The sequence below is a fragment of the Vipera berus genome, assembly GCF_964194415.1.
Source record: "Vipera berus genome assembly, chromosome: 1".
NCBI lineage: Eukaryota > Metazoa > Chordata > Lepidosauria > Squamata > Viperidae > Vipera > Vipera berus.
The window spans coordinates 109,821,956-109,840,115 of NC_138202.1; the positions used below are offsets into that span (position 1 = coordinate 109,821,956).

The 18,160-nt window shown below is 39.5% G+C and overlaps 1 protein-coding gene across 6 annotated transcripts in view; it reads left to right on the top strand.

The window, feature by feature from the left end:
• The window catches only part of CHID1 (chitinase domain containing 1), a 105,055-nt gene that overhangs the window by 44,605 nt on the left and 42,290 nt on the right, over positions 1–18,160 (top strand). For all 6 annotated transcript variants that reach the window (XM_081314184.1, XM_081314185.1, XM_081314181.1 and 3 more), the window contains 2 exons: positions 6,010–6,111; positions 8,088–8,237. In XM_081314184.1, the coding sequence (XP_081170310.1) occupies positions 6,010–6,111; positions 8,088–8,237 (252 nt within the window). The remainder of the gene's footprint in view (positions 1–6,009; positions 6,112–8,087; positions 8,238–18,160) is intronic.

The window sequence follows — 18,160 nt, forward strand, 5'->3', positions numbered from 1 at the left end:
TAACACTATTATTTTTTTCTAATACTATTAATTAAAGTAGTTTTGGGGTTGATGAACAATCTGAAAGCTCATGAAGGCATTGATGAACTGAAGAGTTTGGGGACCTCTGGTCTAGACAGACTTAAAACTTTGGCAAGATAGAAGAGAACCTTATATATAAACTAGTCCTAAATCATTATGAACTGTAAAAGCATCCAGTATAACTGGTACTTAGTATTCTAGTATCATTTGTATAGAATTCATGGTAGACTAGACAGGATGTTACTAAAGACTAATCAGCTAGGGAACTAGGTTAAGATGATAAAAGGCACTGACTTAGGAAAAAAAAGGTACTTGAGGAAAGCCATGATTGGAACATATTAAATTATGTACAGCATAAAGGAAGTGGATAGGCATTTTTTCCTCAAAATTCTAGGAGCAAAGTGAGGTGTAATGGTGAGGTTATTTAATAAACTAATACTTCTCAGCACACAAATAATGGAATTCATTAACGCACAACACATGCTGATGGTCACTAACTTGGATGTCTCTGGAAGGAAATTGGATAAATGAGGACAGTTTTATCAAGTGTTATTATCATTGGGACACAGTATTACGTTCGATATGCCTCCAATAAACTGTAGTTTTTGTTTTTTAATCCCATTTATATCCCGCCCTTCTCCGAAGACTCAGGGCGGCTTACAATCTAAGCACAAATCAATGTGCTTAGCAATAGCCTTCATTCTATGTATACGCCTGCTTATTAGGGCTTCCCCCCCCCCTCAAGCAGCATTATTACCAAGTCAGCTAATTGCCCCCAACAATCTGGGTCCTCATTTTACCTACCTCGGAAGGATGGAAGGCTGAGTCAACCTTGAGCCTGCACTAATTGCAGGCAGCTGGTGTTACTTAAGGAGGCATTAGCCCACTGCTCCACCAAGGCTCTTACAGGAAACAATGTGAGGAAAGGGATACATTTCCATTTCCTGCTTGCAAGCACCCCAGAGGGCTGTCCTCCTTTAGGAGACTTAGGTAGTGATGCATCTCCATAGATGGTGTGATGTCCAGCAAATCTTTAGAAATCCCATTAAAGACTGCCTTGCCAATCCCTTTACAGATCACATTTTTTAACTTGAGTAAGACAACTCTTTTATTGTTGTTGACGTAAAGGGATTCTAGACATTTCAGGTCAGAGAAAGAGCATATGAAGCAATTTGCTGTTTAAATGATCACCTGGAGCAGGATTGAGCCAAATTCAATCATACACACAGCACAACTCTAAAGTTTCCCCATTTTTGTGATTCATGTATTGAGCATAACTGAAAACTGCTTGTCTCTTCCATCTACAGAAAATAGGACGTGGCAGAGTTATGTTTATATTTTAGTTAGCATAATTTATAGTAGAACAGGTAAGGAAGAATTACTTAGTTTCCAAATATTTTGCTTGGCTGAGGAGAGTTACACCACAATGATACAAGTGTACCATTATACTTTAATTTGTGTAAAATAATATAATACACAAAGGCATGATTAATGGAAAGTATATTCTTTTTATCCTCGACTCCAAAATAATGACAATATATTTATAGTCAGTACATGCTGTTAAGATTGGAGAAATAAATCTGATTTTCTTCTAGGAATTTAGGTGCATGTAATATAACTGTCACTCTTCATTTGATACAGTTTTTGCAATTTAAATTGTGATAAATGCCAAAGAACAATTGTGAGGACGGATGGGTGCAAGCAAATTGTTCAGTTAAAGATTGCTCCTAATTTATGGATGAACTGTAGTAGGAAAAGGTCATCCCTTAATACTACACTTTAAACAACTGGCTCTTGGAACAAGTGTTGGAATATTAAACTTGATCAGAAATAAAATTATTTTAATTGGCATCTTATTTTTCATGGATAGAACATACTGACCTCACTGTAAAATGTCATTCAGACATATTTACAGTTCAGCATCATTGTGCATGCTTTTTTAGTCCAATGAGTTCACATAGCAAAATTGTATCTAAGTAATCCGTTTTGGTAGAGATACTTTGAGAAGTAAGATGAATGGAAGAGGGACATAGGCCAGATTCTGGAGAGTCTAAAAATCTATATTCAATCCAGTTTCTTTCAGGAAATGGGCAGAGCCTAAGGTGATAAGAAAATGGCTGCTGAGGTGCAGTTTCTGCCTGTTGCAATAGTCAGATTTCCAACATTGCTTTTCAATGCATTTTGTTGGTTATCAGAAGGACCGTTACACAAAGAAATCCCCAACCTTGCAAGAACTGTGACTTGCTTTTGCTTATACAAAATGTCCAATGCCCTCACTTGCTTTGACTCTCCATTACACAAAACATTAGATTTGAAGGGTTTGTGAGAAAACAAATTCTTTGTGGAAAAACTCTGGATTGTAAGATATTTGAATAAGTAAATATAGCCTTCATTCTAAAAATCTCCTTAGTATTTTTGTGTGAAAAAAGTGATACTGTTGTTTGGTTTAAATTATGTTCAAAAGCTAAATAATCAACCTTTCCAATGTCCTTAAAGTGGATAGACAATAAGAACAAAGAATAAATGGGGGAAATGGGCCTTGGAGTCAAATTGAATTAGATAGTAGTTTGGTTTTGGATAATTAAAGAACACTAGCTTATTTGTGATTAGTTGTGGGTGCCAAAGGGGAAGAAAACAGTGTAATTTGCAAGAGACAGGTCAGGGCTTTGTAATAAATCTTTTAGGTTTTTTCCATTTGTTGTTTAAAGACTGCTTTCTGAAACTGGTGTGGCTAATCAAATGCACTACAGTTTTCATGTGTCTCTCTCTTAAATCAATCTTTGAACTCTGGATCAGGCCATGACCTTTATGACAGATTGTTGGCCTTCTGGCATCCTTATTCTCAGAAATGTCCTTATATTTTTCAGGCTCACGGTCTCTGTCAAGAATATTTGTCACTTTCTTCAGGTTTCTCTTTCCCTCTGGCTTGAGATATTCAGAATTCTTAATATTTTTGTTCTTTTCAGTAATAGGAGGTTCCTATGAGTTTCTTTATGAGTTTTCCTTTGCCCTGTCCTTTTTGATTGGTCATCTCCCTCACTATTCATTACATACTTAATAGTGTATTTAATAATTATGTTTGATTCCTGGCAATTGCTTGGAGATGTCCCTGTAGTTTTCTTGGCAACATTTCAGAAGTACATCTGAGACAAAATCTCTGGTTCAAAGTCACCCAGTTGGCTTCGTGCTTAAGGTAGGCCTAGAACTCACAGTCTCCTGATTTCCAACTTTAGTGCTTTAACCACTACACTAAAGTGGGCCTTGGAGTGCATAGTAAGATTGGACTAATTGCCTTCAGCTGCTATCCTTGCTCCACTTTTGCCTATCTGGCCAATGAACTCGGCATTTTTATAAACATTTTCGGCTATAGTTGTTAACAATTCTCTACATTCTGTCCAAAAGGACTTTATCACTGGGTTTTCTAGATTCCATACCAGAATAGGTCTGTTGACGTTTACTTGTTGGCTCCCTACATATGAGAGGTCAGCAAGAGGCATATTTGTGTGTGTGTGTTGTTCCTCGAGATGAGGATCAGTAGCAAGATTCTGAAATCGTGTTCTCTTCAATATGTTCCTCTCTTGCTACTTCATCTTGCATCTGGGGAGAAATTTAGAGTGGCTAGCCAGATAACTAACTACCTTTTTAGGTTGTGTAATCTCATATGCTATATTGTTTACTGTTTTGTTACATCCTGGAGTAAGGCAAAATAGTCATATTGAGTGATCATTTGGGGGTGATTCTAAGGCAGTGTTTCTCAACCTTGGTAACTTGAAGATGTATGGACTTCAATTCCCAGAATTTCCCAACTACCATGGCTGACTTGAGAATTACAGTAGTCCAGACACCTTCAAGTTGCTAAGGTTGAGAAACGCTGCTCTAAGCAATTTTACACTTAATAACAGATACTCCAGAAGTAGGGAAGACGCCTGTAATACTTAGTTGATTTATCCTGCTATGATTGATTGATTGATTGATTGATTGATTGATTGATTGATTGATTGATTGCAAGGAGTATCCTTTTGTTCAGTGCCTTCAAGAACTTAATCTATCACAATCTCCCATGGTAACGTCCTCTCTGTAGGATCTTCAGGGTGAGACATAAAAAACTGAGGGATCCTTGGTGCTCTCTGAGCTTGGTTGTTTTCTTGTAAACATTTCATTACCCAAACTAGGTTAACAGCATCAAAGCTAGTAAGGGCTTACTAAGGACTTACAAGCAGTGATGATGTTATCTAGTTTGGGTAATGAAATGTCTGCAAGAAACCAATCCGGTTCAGAGAGCACCAAGGATCCCTCACTTCAACCCTGAACTAAAAATATTCTCCTTTATTGATACATAAAAAACTGGAAAGCAACAAATAGAAGCAAGAAGGCCTATATGTAGAGGAAAATATTTCTTTCAAAACCATTCCAAGTTGGAATGAGACACTCTTTACTCATCTTTAAGGGTGGACTCAGGAGGAACAAAGTTTTTTTTTTGCTAGCTTATTGCTACTTCTTCCCTTCCTCATTTATCATTTGTAGGGATTACATAATGATATTGCTTCTAAAGGCTTCACTGCAGATTGGCTTTTGGCAACTTTCTCTAGCACTATTAAAACAGCTTTATGCTGCATAACTCCCACTTGCCTCATTGAAGGGGCTGTGATGGAAAAGAAAATGCAAATCAGTAGGAACAACAGGAAGAGGGATGTTTCTAAAGCACAAGCAAAGCAAAGCTGCAGGCTGAACTGTACTTAAAATCTAGGATAAAAATAAAAAGCAAGCAAGGCAGTTTTATCTATCTCATAAAAAATACAGCCTCCCTTATTACCATCTTACCAGAGGTTTGCCTAGCTAGATTATTTTGAAGAAACCTTGAAAAGTTCACATAACAATATACAGTACTGATTTGGAAGTCTGTTTTTCCTCCTTGCCCTGAGTAAAATTCCAATACTCTTCCTATTCAAGGTAACTAGAAGCCAGGTATTTGAGGAATTACAGGTCAAGTGTTTTCTAGGGTCAACATCTCAGGAAAAGGCTTGTTCTTGTAAACAAAGTCCATATGAAGAATTAATGGGAAAAACCATGTAATGGAATTATCTCACCCTGGGATTAAACATAAGACTTTTCCAAAATATTGTGATACAAGTTGGACATTTTTGTGTCCTCGACTTGTGACCAGTCGCTTAGTGACTGTTCAAAGTTACGACAGACCCAAAAAAAGGCACTCACAACCCATATTCGAAGTTCTGGGAGCTGTGCCCCCACTGGTCTCATGATCCCATTTTGAACACTTAGCAATCAGCCCATATTTACAGCTATTTGCAGCATCCCACGATCACATGACTGCAATTTATGTCCATTTTTGCTAGAAATTGGAGTTTCAGAGCAAAAAAACCCCTACTCCTTGAGGTGTTCACTGAATAGCACAGATTTGCTTAATGACTGTGGTGATTAACTTAATGATGCTGCAAAAAAGGTGTAAAATCAGGTCTCTCACATGATGACCACTTGACGACCGTTACGTCTTACAACCATAATTCCAGACTCAATTATGATTTTAAGTCGAAGACTATCTGTATTAAATAGCCATCCTTTTGATCAAACCTATAAGAAAATTTGTCAGAAAAAAAGGTCAAAAACCATAGGGAGGTGAGTGAAGAATGACAAACAAAATATGCAGAACCAAGATTCTGTGGCTTAACCCTTTGCTCATTGCAAAAAATAATCTGTTCTGAATCTGTGATGTAATCAGTTTCTTGTCTGTAAGCTGCCACATTTCAAACCCTTTCTGCAGATCCCCCTTTAACATCATTTCCTGTACATAACTCAATGCAATTGAAGAAATGGGATTAATCCTGCCTCTATTCCATTCTTCCCTCTCTTGTTTTCACTTCTATTTAGACTTAAGCTCTTTAGGACAGAGCCTTGTACTTGATTTTTGTAGAATATTAATCTATAAATGAATAACCTTTCCAATTGTTGTTCTCTTTTTTCCTTTGAAAGAACCAGTGAGTTGGGAATGTTTACCAAGACAGAATTTGATCAGCTGGCCCCAGTGGTGGACACTTTCAGCCTCATGACATATGATTATTCATCACAATTGGGGTAAGGCAAAATGCACAGCTATAATGACACTAAGAATTGAGCTGGTGTTCAACTGGAGTTCACATTCATCCTGTTTCTTAATAGTAATAAGATAACTAATTGAGTATAATTCTAATGACATTCTCTTAAAATGTTTGTATATCAACAATTTTAGGTTTCTTAGAGGCAGCCCTTTATACAAGTGTATCACATATGTATCACACCTGCTCCTAAATATATTTATATTTGCATGTTTTTTAATCTTTTCCCTCCAACAAAGGGAGGAGTTGCGACCAAAAGCTTAATCAATATGAACTGAATTAATCACTGACAATTAAATTTATTTGTCATTTGTAAAATTATTTGATCCTATACTTCAGGGCAAACATGTACTTTTTTTCCCTTTCACAAACTACTTTCTTGCATGTTTACTTTGTTGTCAGTTTGGTTCAGTAGTTTTTTTTTCCAAATACACTTAGGACTTTGGTCCAATTAACTTGCTAGACACATTTTCTTCTCATTCCCATCTCTATATAATAAATTTCTTCTGTGGAGATTGGCAGCAGGAAGGCAGGATAGAGATAATAATAAGTACCCAATACTCAATAATAATAATAATACAGATAATATACTGTAAATATGCAGATATACATTCAAATATACAGCTCAGTTAAAAAGGGACGTGGTGGCTCAGTGGGTTAGGACACTCAGCTTGTCGATCAGATGGTCAGCAGTTTGGCGGGTCGAATCCCAAGTGCCACGTAACAGAGTGAGCGCCTGTTACTCATCCCAGCTTCTGCCAACCTAGCAGTTCGAAAGCACGTAAAAATGCAAGTAGAAAAATAGGGACCACTACGGTGGGAAGGTAACAGCGTTCCGTGCGCCTTTGGCGTCTAGTCATGCCGGCCACATGACCACGGAGACGTCCTCGGTCAAGCGCTGGCTCTTCAGCTTTGAAACGGAGATGAGCACCGGCCCCTAGAGTTGGAAACGACTAGCACGCATGTGCGGGGGAACCTTTACCTTTACCTATACAGCTCAGTTGAAGCAATGAAAATATTCATTAGAGAATGCATAATAAATGTATTATAATTCCTTTTTGCTTGTATATATCTAACTTTTTATTATTGATTTCACTTTGGTAGGGACACTGCTAAAAATATACGTTCATATACTGCTTGTGGAAAGCAAAGAAGAAAGCAATTCTTTTAGGTTTTCTTTCATCTCTGCTTTGAAGCAATTCTGATAGATGCATCTTCTTTTTATTTTATCAAACCATGTCTTAAAATTTTTAGCTTTTTATTTTAACTGTCAGCTAAGTATACAAATAGGATAAAAGAAATCATTCTGCAGATGGTCCAGGGAAATACAAATTCCATGTTGATAAAATATACTTTTAACATAACTGCTGTCTCTAGCCAGTGGTGGACACATTAAGACACGAAAATGTAATAGCAGAAGCAGATTGTAAAGCGTGAAGCAACAGCCATTTCAAAAAGAATTCTATCCAAAACGCCTAAAGGATCTACACTGGAAAAGTCAAGTGCACAGATGAATATTTCAAACACCCTTTACAGATGAAGATTGTTATAGCTACATTTACATATATGTGAATCTAATATTTTAGAACTGTAGAGGGACAGATTGTGAATAGTAAAACTACTCTTTTTTTTAGAGCAGTTTTCTTTATAGTAAAATGTATATCCTCTTGGGAAAAATGCCCCAAATGGCATACAATGTTGTAAAACAGAGTAAACTAAACAATAACAAAAAGGCAGTTACAGAAATGGTAGAAACTAGGAGAAAAATAAACTGGATGGATGGATGGATACTGTGGTACACATTTTTTTTTAAAAAAAACTATATTTTTCTAATTCTAACAGTGCTTTTTTGCAGTGGAAAATACTGATTTTGGACTAGAATCTTGTTAAACATGGTTCTACTTTGGGGGGAATCTTACAATTTGAACCTTAATTTCTTTCTTCCTCTTTCTACAGGTCTGGCCCCAATGCCCCATTGCCTTGGGTGCAAGCTTGTATTCAGATGCTCGATCCAGAATCCAAATGGAGAAAAAAAATTCTTCTGGGGCTGAATTTTTATGGCATGGATTATTCAAGTAATGTAAGAGACCCCATAGTGGGCAACAGGCAAGTTTTTAAAGTCTTGAGTTTTCTGAAAATATTGTATGTACTTATAAAGTGGAATTTATATATACAGTATATATTTTGGATGGATGTATATATCTCTAGAAACCTGGGTACAGTTAACCATAGTATCCAAGGAGGTGGTTCACGTGGTTAGGATACTGAGTTGACAGTCAGGAAGCCCATGTTTGACACCCAAGTGCTGCTGTGTGATGGGAACATTCATTCCATCTCTTGCCAGTTTATAAGTGTGGAAATGTAAGTAGATAAATAGGTGCCACTTCGGTGACACATTAATGGGGACATGAAAGGGGCCCCCAACCAAGCATCTCCCAGGCAACTGTGATGAGACCAGTTAATCCTTTCAATCCGGAAGCGCATTGGTGCTTCCAATACAAACATGAATGTGACCAAGGTATCCAAAGCAAAGGAAAAGGGGGATATTTTTTTTCTTTCTGCATCCTCATTTCTGTCCTGTAGTTATTTTTAATTTCTTGGCTCTAATGCCAGAAATGACCCAAGAATATACAAAAGTGACTACAGCAACAATTGGCCAGCATCAGACTAGTTTCAGCAAGCATTGGGGTTCAACACTATATTTCTTTTCTCCCCCTGCTCCCTTAATTGTGTATGTAGGACCACATATTCTATTTCTTAGGCACATAGAAAAAACAATGCTTCCATTGCTAAGATAGGCAAAAAAATGGTAAGTGAACACCTGTCCAGCCTAGACGAGTTCAAATCACCAGGACCAGATGGATTACACCCCAAGGTTCTCAAGGAACTGGCAGACGTGATCTCAGAACCACTGAACTATATTTTTCAAAGATCCTGGAGCACTGGGGAACTACCAGAGGACTGGAAGAGAGCTGATGTAGTTCCCATATTCAAAAAAGGGAAAAAATACATCCAGGAAACTACAGACCTATCAGCCTGACCTCAGTACCTGGGAAGATTCTGGAAAAGATAAAAACAAATCAGCAAACACCTTGATGCAAACAAAGTCATCACTAAAAGTCAACATGGGTTTGTCAAAAACAGATCATGCCAGACAAATCTTATTACATTCTTTGACCAAGTGACAAAATTAGTGGACCAGAGGAATGCTGTAGATATAATTTACTTGGACTTCAGTAAGGCATTTGATAAAGTAGATCACAACCTACTACTTGATAAGATAGAAAAATGTGGGTTAGATAGCATCACCACCAGATGGATTCGTAGCTGGCTGACAGGCCATACTCAGCATGTGGTCCTCAATGGAACTGCATTTACATGGAAGGAAGTGTGTAGTGGGGTGCCCCAGGGCTCTGTTCTGGGCCCAGTGCTCTTCAATATGTTCATTAACGATTTGGATGAGGGGATAGATGGGGAACTCATCAAATTTGCAGACGACACCAAGCTGGCAGGAATAGCCAACACTCCAGAAGATAGGCTTAAGATACAGGAGGATCTGGACAGACTCGAACACTGGGTGCTATCTAACAAAATGAAATTCAATGGTGAAAAAAGTAAGGTTCTACATTTAGGCAGGAAAAATCAAATGCACAGGTATAGTATAGGTGGTACCTTGCTCAATAGTAGTAACTGTGAGAGGGATCTCGGAGTCTTAGTAGACAATCACTTCAATATGAGCCAGCAGTGTGCTGCAGCTGCCAAAAAAGCCAACACAGTGCTAGGCTGCATTAACAGAGGGATAGAATCAAGATCAAGTGTAGTACTAATACCACTTTACAATGCTTTGGTAAGGCCACACCTGGAATACTGCATCCAGTTTTGGTCACCACGATGTAAAAAAGATGTCGAGACTCTAGAAAGGGTACAGAGAAGAGCAACAAAGATGATTGGGGGACTGCAGGCTAAAACATATAGGGAACGGTTGCTGGAACTGGGTATGTGTAGTTTAATGAAGAGAAGGGTGAGGGGTGACATGATAGCAGTGTTCCAATATCTCAGGGGCTGCCACAAAGAATAGGGAGTCAAGCTATTCTCCAAAGCACCTGAAAGCAGGACAAGAAGCAATGGATGGAAACTAGTCAAGGAGAGAAGCAACCTAGAACTAAGGAGAAACTTCCTGACAGTTAGAACAATTAACCAGTGGAACAACCTGCCTCCAGAAGTGGTGAATGCTCCAACACTGGAAGTTTTTAAGAAGAGACTGGACAGTCATTTGCCTGAAATGGTATAGTGTTTCCTGCCTGAGCAGGGGGTTGGACTAGATGACCTCCAAGGTCCCTTCCAACAACAACTTCTCCTCCTCCTCCTCCTCCTCCTCCTCCTCCTCCTCCTCCTCCTCCTCCTCCTCCTCCTCCTCCTCCTCATTATTATTATTATTATTATTATTATTATTATTATTATTATTATTATTATTATTATTATATTTGGTTTGGCAATAGATTTTGCTGATTACGCTTAAACGGCTGTTCCCCTTTTCCCCCCGAACCATCCACGTTCCATTCCAGTTAATGTGAGTCTGTCTATCTCTTTTGTACATTAATCCATAATCTCTTAGCTTCCAGAGAACCCTTAGTTCTTATCTCAGTTAGTAGTAGAGTGGAACTGGTTGGAAAAAGCAAATTTCTTCTTCCACAGAAGGTAGGACCAAAGAAAAAGGAAGCCAGGTCCTCACAGTCTATTGGCCCCGTCTTTCATTGAAGTGCAAGATTGAACTGAAACTTCTTGTGGGCTTTTTTCCTTGTTGTAAAGCTGAATCCTCTGTCTTTTGTTAAATTATAGTGAGGAGGAACTTAACATACTTCTCCTTCCCTGTTTCTGCATATTGTTCTTCTCTCTACTGTACCCATGAAATACACATGATTAGGACAAGCTCTTGTTCAGTTTTGCACTGAAGGGGCTTTGCATTAAAATGCTGTGAAGCAGATCAAGGTGACATGTTTAATAATATGGAAATTTTACTTCTGCAGTGAAACTTTACAAAGCCAAGTCCTTTTGCATATCTGAATATCATTAGCAATTTCTAAATGCCATTTCTGCTGACTAATCTAAAGTACACTTAACTTGTATGATACAGATGAACGCAAATGATTTTTGAAGAATCGGGTCTTTTGAGTAATCACCTGTATTGTCAGGACAAATAGATTCTTTGTCACTTTGAATCCTGCTAAATGTAGTAATTAACATATTTTGGAAAAGTAAGATTGTACCCAGCCTTCAATGGCATGCGTTGCTGTCTTCCCATTTCAGTGTTGTTTTTGTTTTTCTTTAATACCAAAATTTGAAAACTGAGTTTCCACAAATTTGAAATAATTCCCCTGCACTAAAAGCAAAGAAATCTCCTATGCTACAATCAGAGTATGTCAAACATCTTAGGGAGTATCTTCAAAACAGCTGCTAATTTACTGGTGGCTTTTGTTCCAATAAGAGCATCTGAAGATGCCTTTGCAGCATTATTAAATAAGGGTTGCTTGCAAGAGTAAATCAGTAAGAAAAAAATAATCATAATCTATATAGTAACGCAAAATGTTCCTCAAATATATCAGATATTATGATAATCTGTTAAACATGCTTTTTAAAAATGTTGAAATGATTACAGTTGGGTTGTAATTCCATATTCTGTGTGTATCCGTATATATGTATAAAGCCTTTAAACATACTGTACATGGATAAGATTAGGTTGTTAGAAGTAATTTAGCAGCGTAGCTGAGTAAGCAGAGTGGCAATTTCCTGCTTTGCATTGCAGTTTTATTTTCTGATTTACATATGTGTATGTGTGTGTGTTACCATTGATTCAGAGATGATTTTGATACAAATTAGAAATGGGGGGGGGGAAATCTGCAGTATAGATTATTTTACTCGCAGTGGCTCACATTCCCAACATTAAATAGAAAATTATAAGGAGAAAAATTATTGTGTACTTTGAGGGCAATATTAGTACATGCAGAATTATTCATGGCTCTTCAGCTAAGCAGGCCCTTTACGTGATGAGATTTGCCTCCCTTTTCATCCCGTCTTCATGTCCACCCAGTGATGTTTTTCTCTCTTGTTTTGTTACAATATAGCAAAATAGGTTTGAGACTTCTTTTAGTGGTATTTACCACTGTTGCAGCAAAGTTATATGAATGGATGTAAGATCGCTTGATTGACAAGGCCCCCTTCAGAGTGAAGCATGAGGCAGATGCTATGAGGAAACCTGTTGACCCCATCCAATATTCTCTGGGTGAAAGGAGGGTAACCGATAGAACTTGTTGAAGCGATGATGTAATAATGGCAGTGGGTGGCCCTCTAGATCAGGCATGTCAAACTCGCGATGTCACGTGACGTCGTGTGACGTATCGTGACTTTTTCCCCATTGCCGGCAATGGGGTGGGCGTGGTTTTGGCATTACGCATCTGGCGCGTGGGCCAGGAGTTTGACATGCCTGCTGTAGATCGATGTTTTCAACCTTAGCATGCTGGCTGGAAGTTGAAGACCACACATCTTAAAGTTGCCAAGCTTGAGAAACACTGCTTTAGGCAATGGATAAGTAGCAGGGAAATTGTACCATCCACCCCCACCTCATCTGCTATTTAACCCATCCCGAACAGGAAAGGAATGGTAAAATAAAATAAAGCATGTTTTATTTTACACAATTGCTCTTAGAGGTTATGAAGGTATATGATTTGAGGGTTTTTTTTACTTTTCTTAAATGGATACTTCCTAAGTGGGATGCTGGAAAGTTTGTCCAGTGGCTCATTTTGCAGTAGTTTCTTCTGTAAATAGTCTCATTAATTTATTGTGCTAGCTGTTGGAAAAGAACAGGGCATTAGGCAAAAGTATATCCTACCTACCAATGAAAGGAGGCAGATGGAAAGCAAGAGGCATATCTAGCTAAAGGTCCTAATCTAATATTGGAAATTCATATCTGTTTTTTGCACTAGCACCACTCTGGTTTGCAATTTTTGTTTCTTTTTCATGCACAAGGTTAAATATAAACAATGGGCCCTTGAATCTTTATTTAGAAAGCAGAAATAAATTAAAACAAGAAATCCTATTGTCAGTATTTATTTTAATAGTAACTTTTTTACTTTGTACTTGACAATGAGAACTATCAGCAAAAATGTAATTTTTCCATCTCTTTTTGCCTGCATATACATCACTGGATTTCTCCAAGAGAGAGAGAGAGATGATCGGGAAGGGAGGGAGGGAGGGAGGGAGGGAGGGAGGGAGGGAGGGAAAGGATATAAAACTGATGTTATGGTAGGACATATAAAGATGTATGATAATAGCTATTCCCTCATGTAAGCTAAATGGTGTGGTAGATACCCTATTTTTCTTTGCAACAACGAAGACTGGATATTGTTTTCAGTAGGATTCTGAAGGGCAACCCATCTTTTAACTAAGACCCACAAAGGGATTTTGTTAATGGCTTTGTCTTCTCTTTTCTGTTTCTTAGTGGCATATACTTATGAGAGTACTAAGTATAAAGTAAGGAACCCAAATTGCATTCCATTTAATGTTCAGTTAATAAGTTTTATCTTAACTGGATAATATATTAGTCAGGAGAAATTTTTGGAAAATCTTTTATGTTATTACTTCCTCCATATAGTGATTAAACATTTGCCTAGACAGTTATCTTAAAACCTTTTTTAAATTTCAGCCAAACTGATTCTTTCTGCATCTTCTTCTGAATTATTCTTGTCTTCTGAAGTCTGTCCATTCAGTATTTGGGATTTTGCCTCCCACCTTTAAAAGAAAGAAAATGTTCAACGTGAAATTTATCCTTAGCTGCTGTTTCTTTTGTATGTGCAGTTGCTCTGAATTTGATTGCTCCATTTTCTTTTTGTGTCTTAATTTCTATCATTTCTAATGATAAACAATGCCTCAATCTAACATGTTTAATTGCCACATCAATAGGTATGATTGTAATTTTAAAAATACATGAGGTTTTATAACTAAGCATATTCACAATCTTGATATAATTGGAATTTATTCAGAAGGATTCATTAAACTAATTGTCTTTGCCCTATAATGTTTATTCATTTGGGCCCAACTGATCTTCAGTTCTAGTGTCTACATTACATTTTAGGTATGCTTAAAGGACTGTTTCCTCTGAGAAACTCCTTTTTCTCTGTTTTGCTACAAACCTGACCTTGTTCAAATCAAAATAGGTGTTCTTTTTAAAATTAATTCTTATAGATGCTATATTTTTGAGAGGGTAAAATAAAAACTAAATTCATGTGTACCAATAACTCCGTATGTTCCTTACCTTTACCTTTATTAGTATATGTTTACCAAAACCTTTCCCTGAAAAATTCAAAACTGAAAATTTGATTTGGTATTATCCTGTCTCTTTGAAACTTTAAAATCTAATAGGATGTGAAGGCAATGGTACTGGCTCTGTGAATGCCACCAAGTTACAAATATGTGTATTTCCAACTTAATAGTCTTTTATTACATATGCTGCTTCCACACAGTAATAGGTTTACAGATTCGATTTCTTTTGGAGGAAGTCATCTAAGAGCTGTACAGTTTTTGCGTTACTGAGATTATTTTCTCATATGTGTTAGCTGAGAATGGGATAAATGTCCACATAATTGACATCCTAATAGATTTCTGTTCTCTTACCTGTTGCAATAGATAAGCTTCTAGAGCCCATTTTCTTTATGATTTATTTGAACATCTCAGCTTTTGTTTTGACGGTGCAATTCTTGAAATTCAGAATTGAATTCCAGAAATCTAATAAACTCCCAAACTAGCCATAGGGTAGGAATCATGCTGAAGTATGTAATCTTTGGTTTTATAAATGATTTTGCTTGGAACTGTTCAATCAGGATTTCTGAAACTTTTTAGAATAATGGGAACACTCGGAATTCTATGAGAGTATTCTTACATGGTTGACATGATAGGAGGCGGCCAATCACAAAACATCTCTATACCAGCAAGCAAAGAATGTAAAAATTAAAATAGAATTATAGAGGACACAGATGTTCCAAGATGCCAAAAGAGTTCATCACAGGCACATTATTTGTCTCAGGTGCTACACTGGGGAACTGGGAAATCTTTTGGCATCTTATTGTAACTTTTTATCTTGGTATCACAGGTAACCTGTTTCATATATTTGTCTATTTTCAAGGAAGAACATTTATAATTGCTGGTTACAGTCAGCAGAGATACCATGCAGTGAACATGAAGGTTTAACGATTTTCTTTCTTCTTCAGTATTTTCTGCAATCAATAGATCTAGTAATTAGCCAGATAGTATCGCTAAAACAAAACTCTTTGACCTGCTGCAACATGATCAAAAAAATGGGGCCAGAGTTTTTATAGTAGAGGAATAACAAAAGCAAATTGGAAATTTGCCACACTTACGATATTTGTCTCTTTTTTATGCACCTCAGTTTGTATTAACCAGGAATTGTGATTTAAAATAAACTTAGTTGCTATACAAATTTAATTTCAAACTCTGATGTCTATGTAGCAAGGGTTTTTTTTAAATTGCATTCCTTATTTTACATGAAAATTCAAGCTAGAAATCCACTAACTACTGATTGAAATTGCATTGTTACCTCCACCTGGTGATGTAGTAAAAGGAAGAGGAATAAATTAATAACTTATGCAAGTACCACCTGATTATCAATATTTGCAAATCTCGATCTATGTGTAGCTTAATAAATAGTGTATAAAATTCAAATAAGATTGAATATTTACACTTATATGATTGTTTTGATGGGAAAAACAGAATCATTTTCCTAATGTACCTGTTTATATTTTAGTTAGTGCCTCTAGAGTTGCAACTGGCAAAATGGGCAACACGCAAGTTTAATAAAAATATTTTTAGTTGTCTAGATGGTAAAACTTCAGAACTTGAACTCTAGTGGTTAGTAATACTATTCTAAACCTTGAAATAAAATTATCTGCCTTCATTTGTCTACCAGTTTGTTTGATGGCTCAATCACAAGAATATCTGGCTTATATTACTGAAGAATCATAGGACATATTATGCAGAAGAAACTAACTGAAAAAGAGCAGCAAGAATACCGTATATACTTGAGTATAAGCCGACTCGAGTATAAGCCGAGACCCCCAATTTCACCCCCAAAAACTGGAAAAAGTTGTTGACTCGAGTATAAGTCGATCCGCCGTTCTGCAAGCCTCTGCCGCCAGCAGAGGCTCGATCCGCCATTTTTGCAAGCCTGAATACACAGGAACGGAGACCCGGTGACGTTTGGGGAGGTTTGGGCGCCTCCCCAAACCTCCCCAAACGTCACCGGGTCTCCGTTCCTCCGCGCCCTGCCTGCCTGCTTCTTTCCGCAGCGGAAAGAAGCAGGCAGGCAGGGCGCGGAGGAACGGACACCTGCCGACGTTTGGGGAGGTTTGGGCGCCTCCCCAAAGCTCCCCAAACGTCGCCGGGTCTCCGTTCCTCTGCGCCCTGCCTGCCTGCTTCTTTCCACAGCGGAAAGAAGCAGGCAGGCAGGGCGCGGAGGAACGGACACCTGCCGACGTTTGGGGAGGTTTGGGCGCCTCCCCAAACCTCCCCAAACATCGCCGGGTCTCCGTTCCTCCACGCCCTGCCTGCCTGCTTCTTTCCACAGCGGAAAGAAGCAGGCAGGCAGGGCGCGGAGGAACGGACACCTGCCGACGTTTGGGGAGGTTTGGGCGCCTCCCCAAACCTCCCCAAACGTCGCCGGGTCTCCGTTCCTCCGCGCCCTGCCTGCCTGCTTCTTTCCACAGCAGAAAGAAGCAGGCAGGCAGGGCGCAGAGGAACGGAGACCCGGCGACGTTTGGGGAGGCGCCCAAACCTCCCCAAACGTCGGCAGGTCTGCGTGGAGGAACAGAGACCTGGGGAGGTTTGGGGAGGCGCCCAAACCTCCCCAAACGTCGGCAGGAGGAACGGAGACCTGCCGACGTTTGGGGAGGTTTGGGGAGGCGCCCAAACCTCCCCAAACGTCGGCAGGTCTGCGCGGAGGAACGGAGACCTGGGGAGGTTTGGGGAGGCGCCCAAACCTCCCCAAACGTCGGCAGGAGGAACGGAGACCTGCCGACGTTTGGGGAGGTTTGGGGAGGCGCCCAAACCTCCCCAAACGTCGGCAGGTCTGCGCGGAGGAACGGAGACCTGGGGAGGTTTGGGGAGGCGCCCAAACCTCCCCAAACGTCGGCAGGAGGAATGGAGACCTGCCGACGTTTGGGGAGGTTTGGGGAGGCGCCCAAACCTCCCCAAACGTCGGCAGGTCTGCGCGGAGGAACGGAGACCTGGGGAGGTTTGGGGAGGTGCCCAAACCTCCCCAAACGTCGGCAGGAGGAACGGAGACCTGCCGACGTTTGGGGAGGCGCCCAAACCTCCCCAAACGTCGGCAGGTCTGCGCGGAGGAACGGAGACCTGGGGAGGTTTGGGGAGGCGCCCAAACCTCCCCAAACGTCGGCAGGAGGAACGGAGACCTGCCGACGTTTGGGGAGGTTTGGGGAGGCGCCCAAACCTCCCCAAACGTCGGCAGGTCTCCGTTCCTCCGCGCCCTGCCTGCCTGCTTCTTTCCGCTGTGGAAAGAAGCAGGCAGGCAGGGCGCGGAGGAACGGAGACCCGGCGACGTTTGGGGAGGTTTGGGGAGGTGCGCGCGCACCTCCCCAAACCTCCCCAAACTTCGGCAGGTCTCGGACGGCGGTGGCTTGGGAGAGGTGCGCGCGATCCCGGAAGCACCAAAGCCTCGGCCGCGCACAAGTCCTCGGTAAGTTTTTTTGTTGACTGGAGTATAAGCCGAAGTGGAATTTTTCAGCCCAAAAAGTGGGCTGAAAAATTCGGCTTATACTCAAGTATATACGGTACTTTTCTTAATAATGTTCCTACTGAATTTTTCCTCCTGTTATCTCTATATTTCTGGCTTCATTCCTTTTAAATCTTCTACCTCTTCATTGATTTTAGAGTTCTCTCTCTTCCATTCTCTCTTCCAATACTCAAAATGAAGTTCTTCTGATTCTATTGACCTTGGAATATCT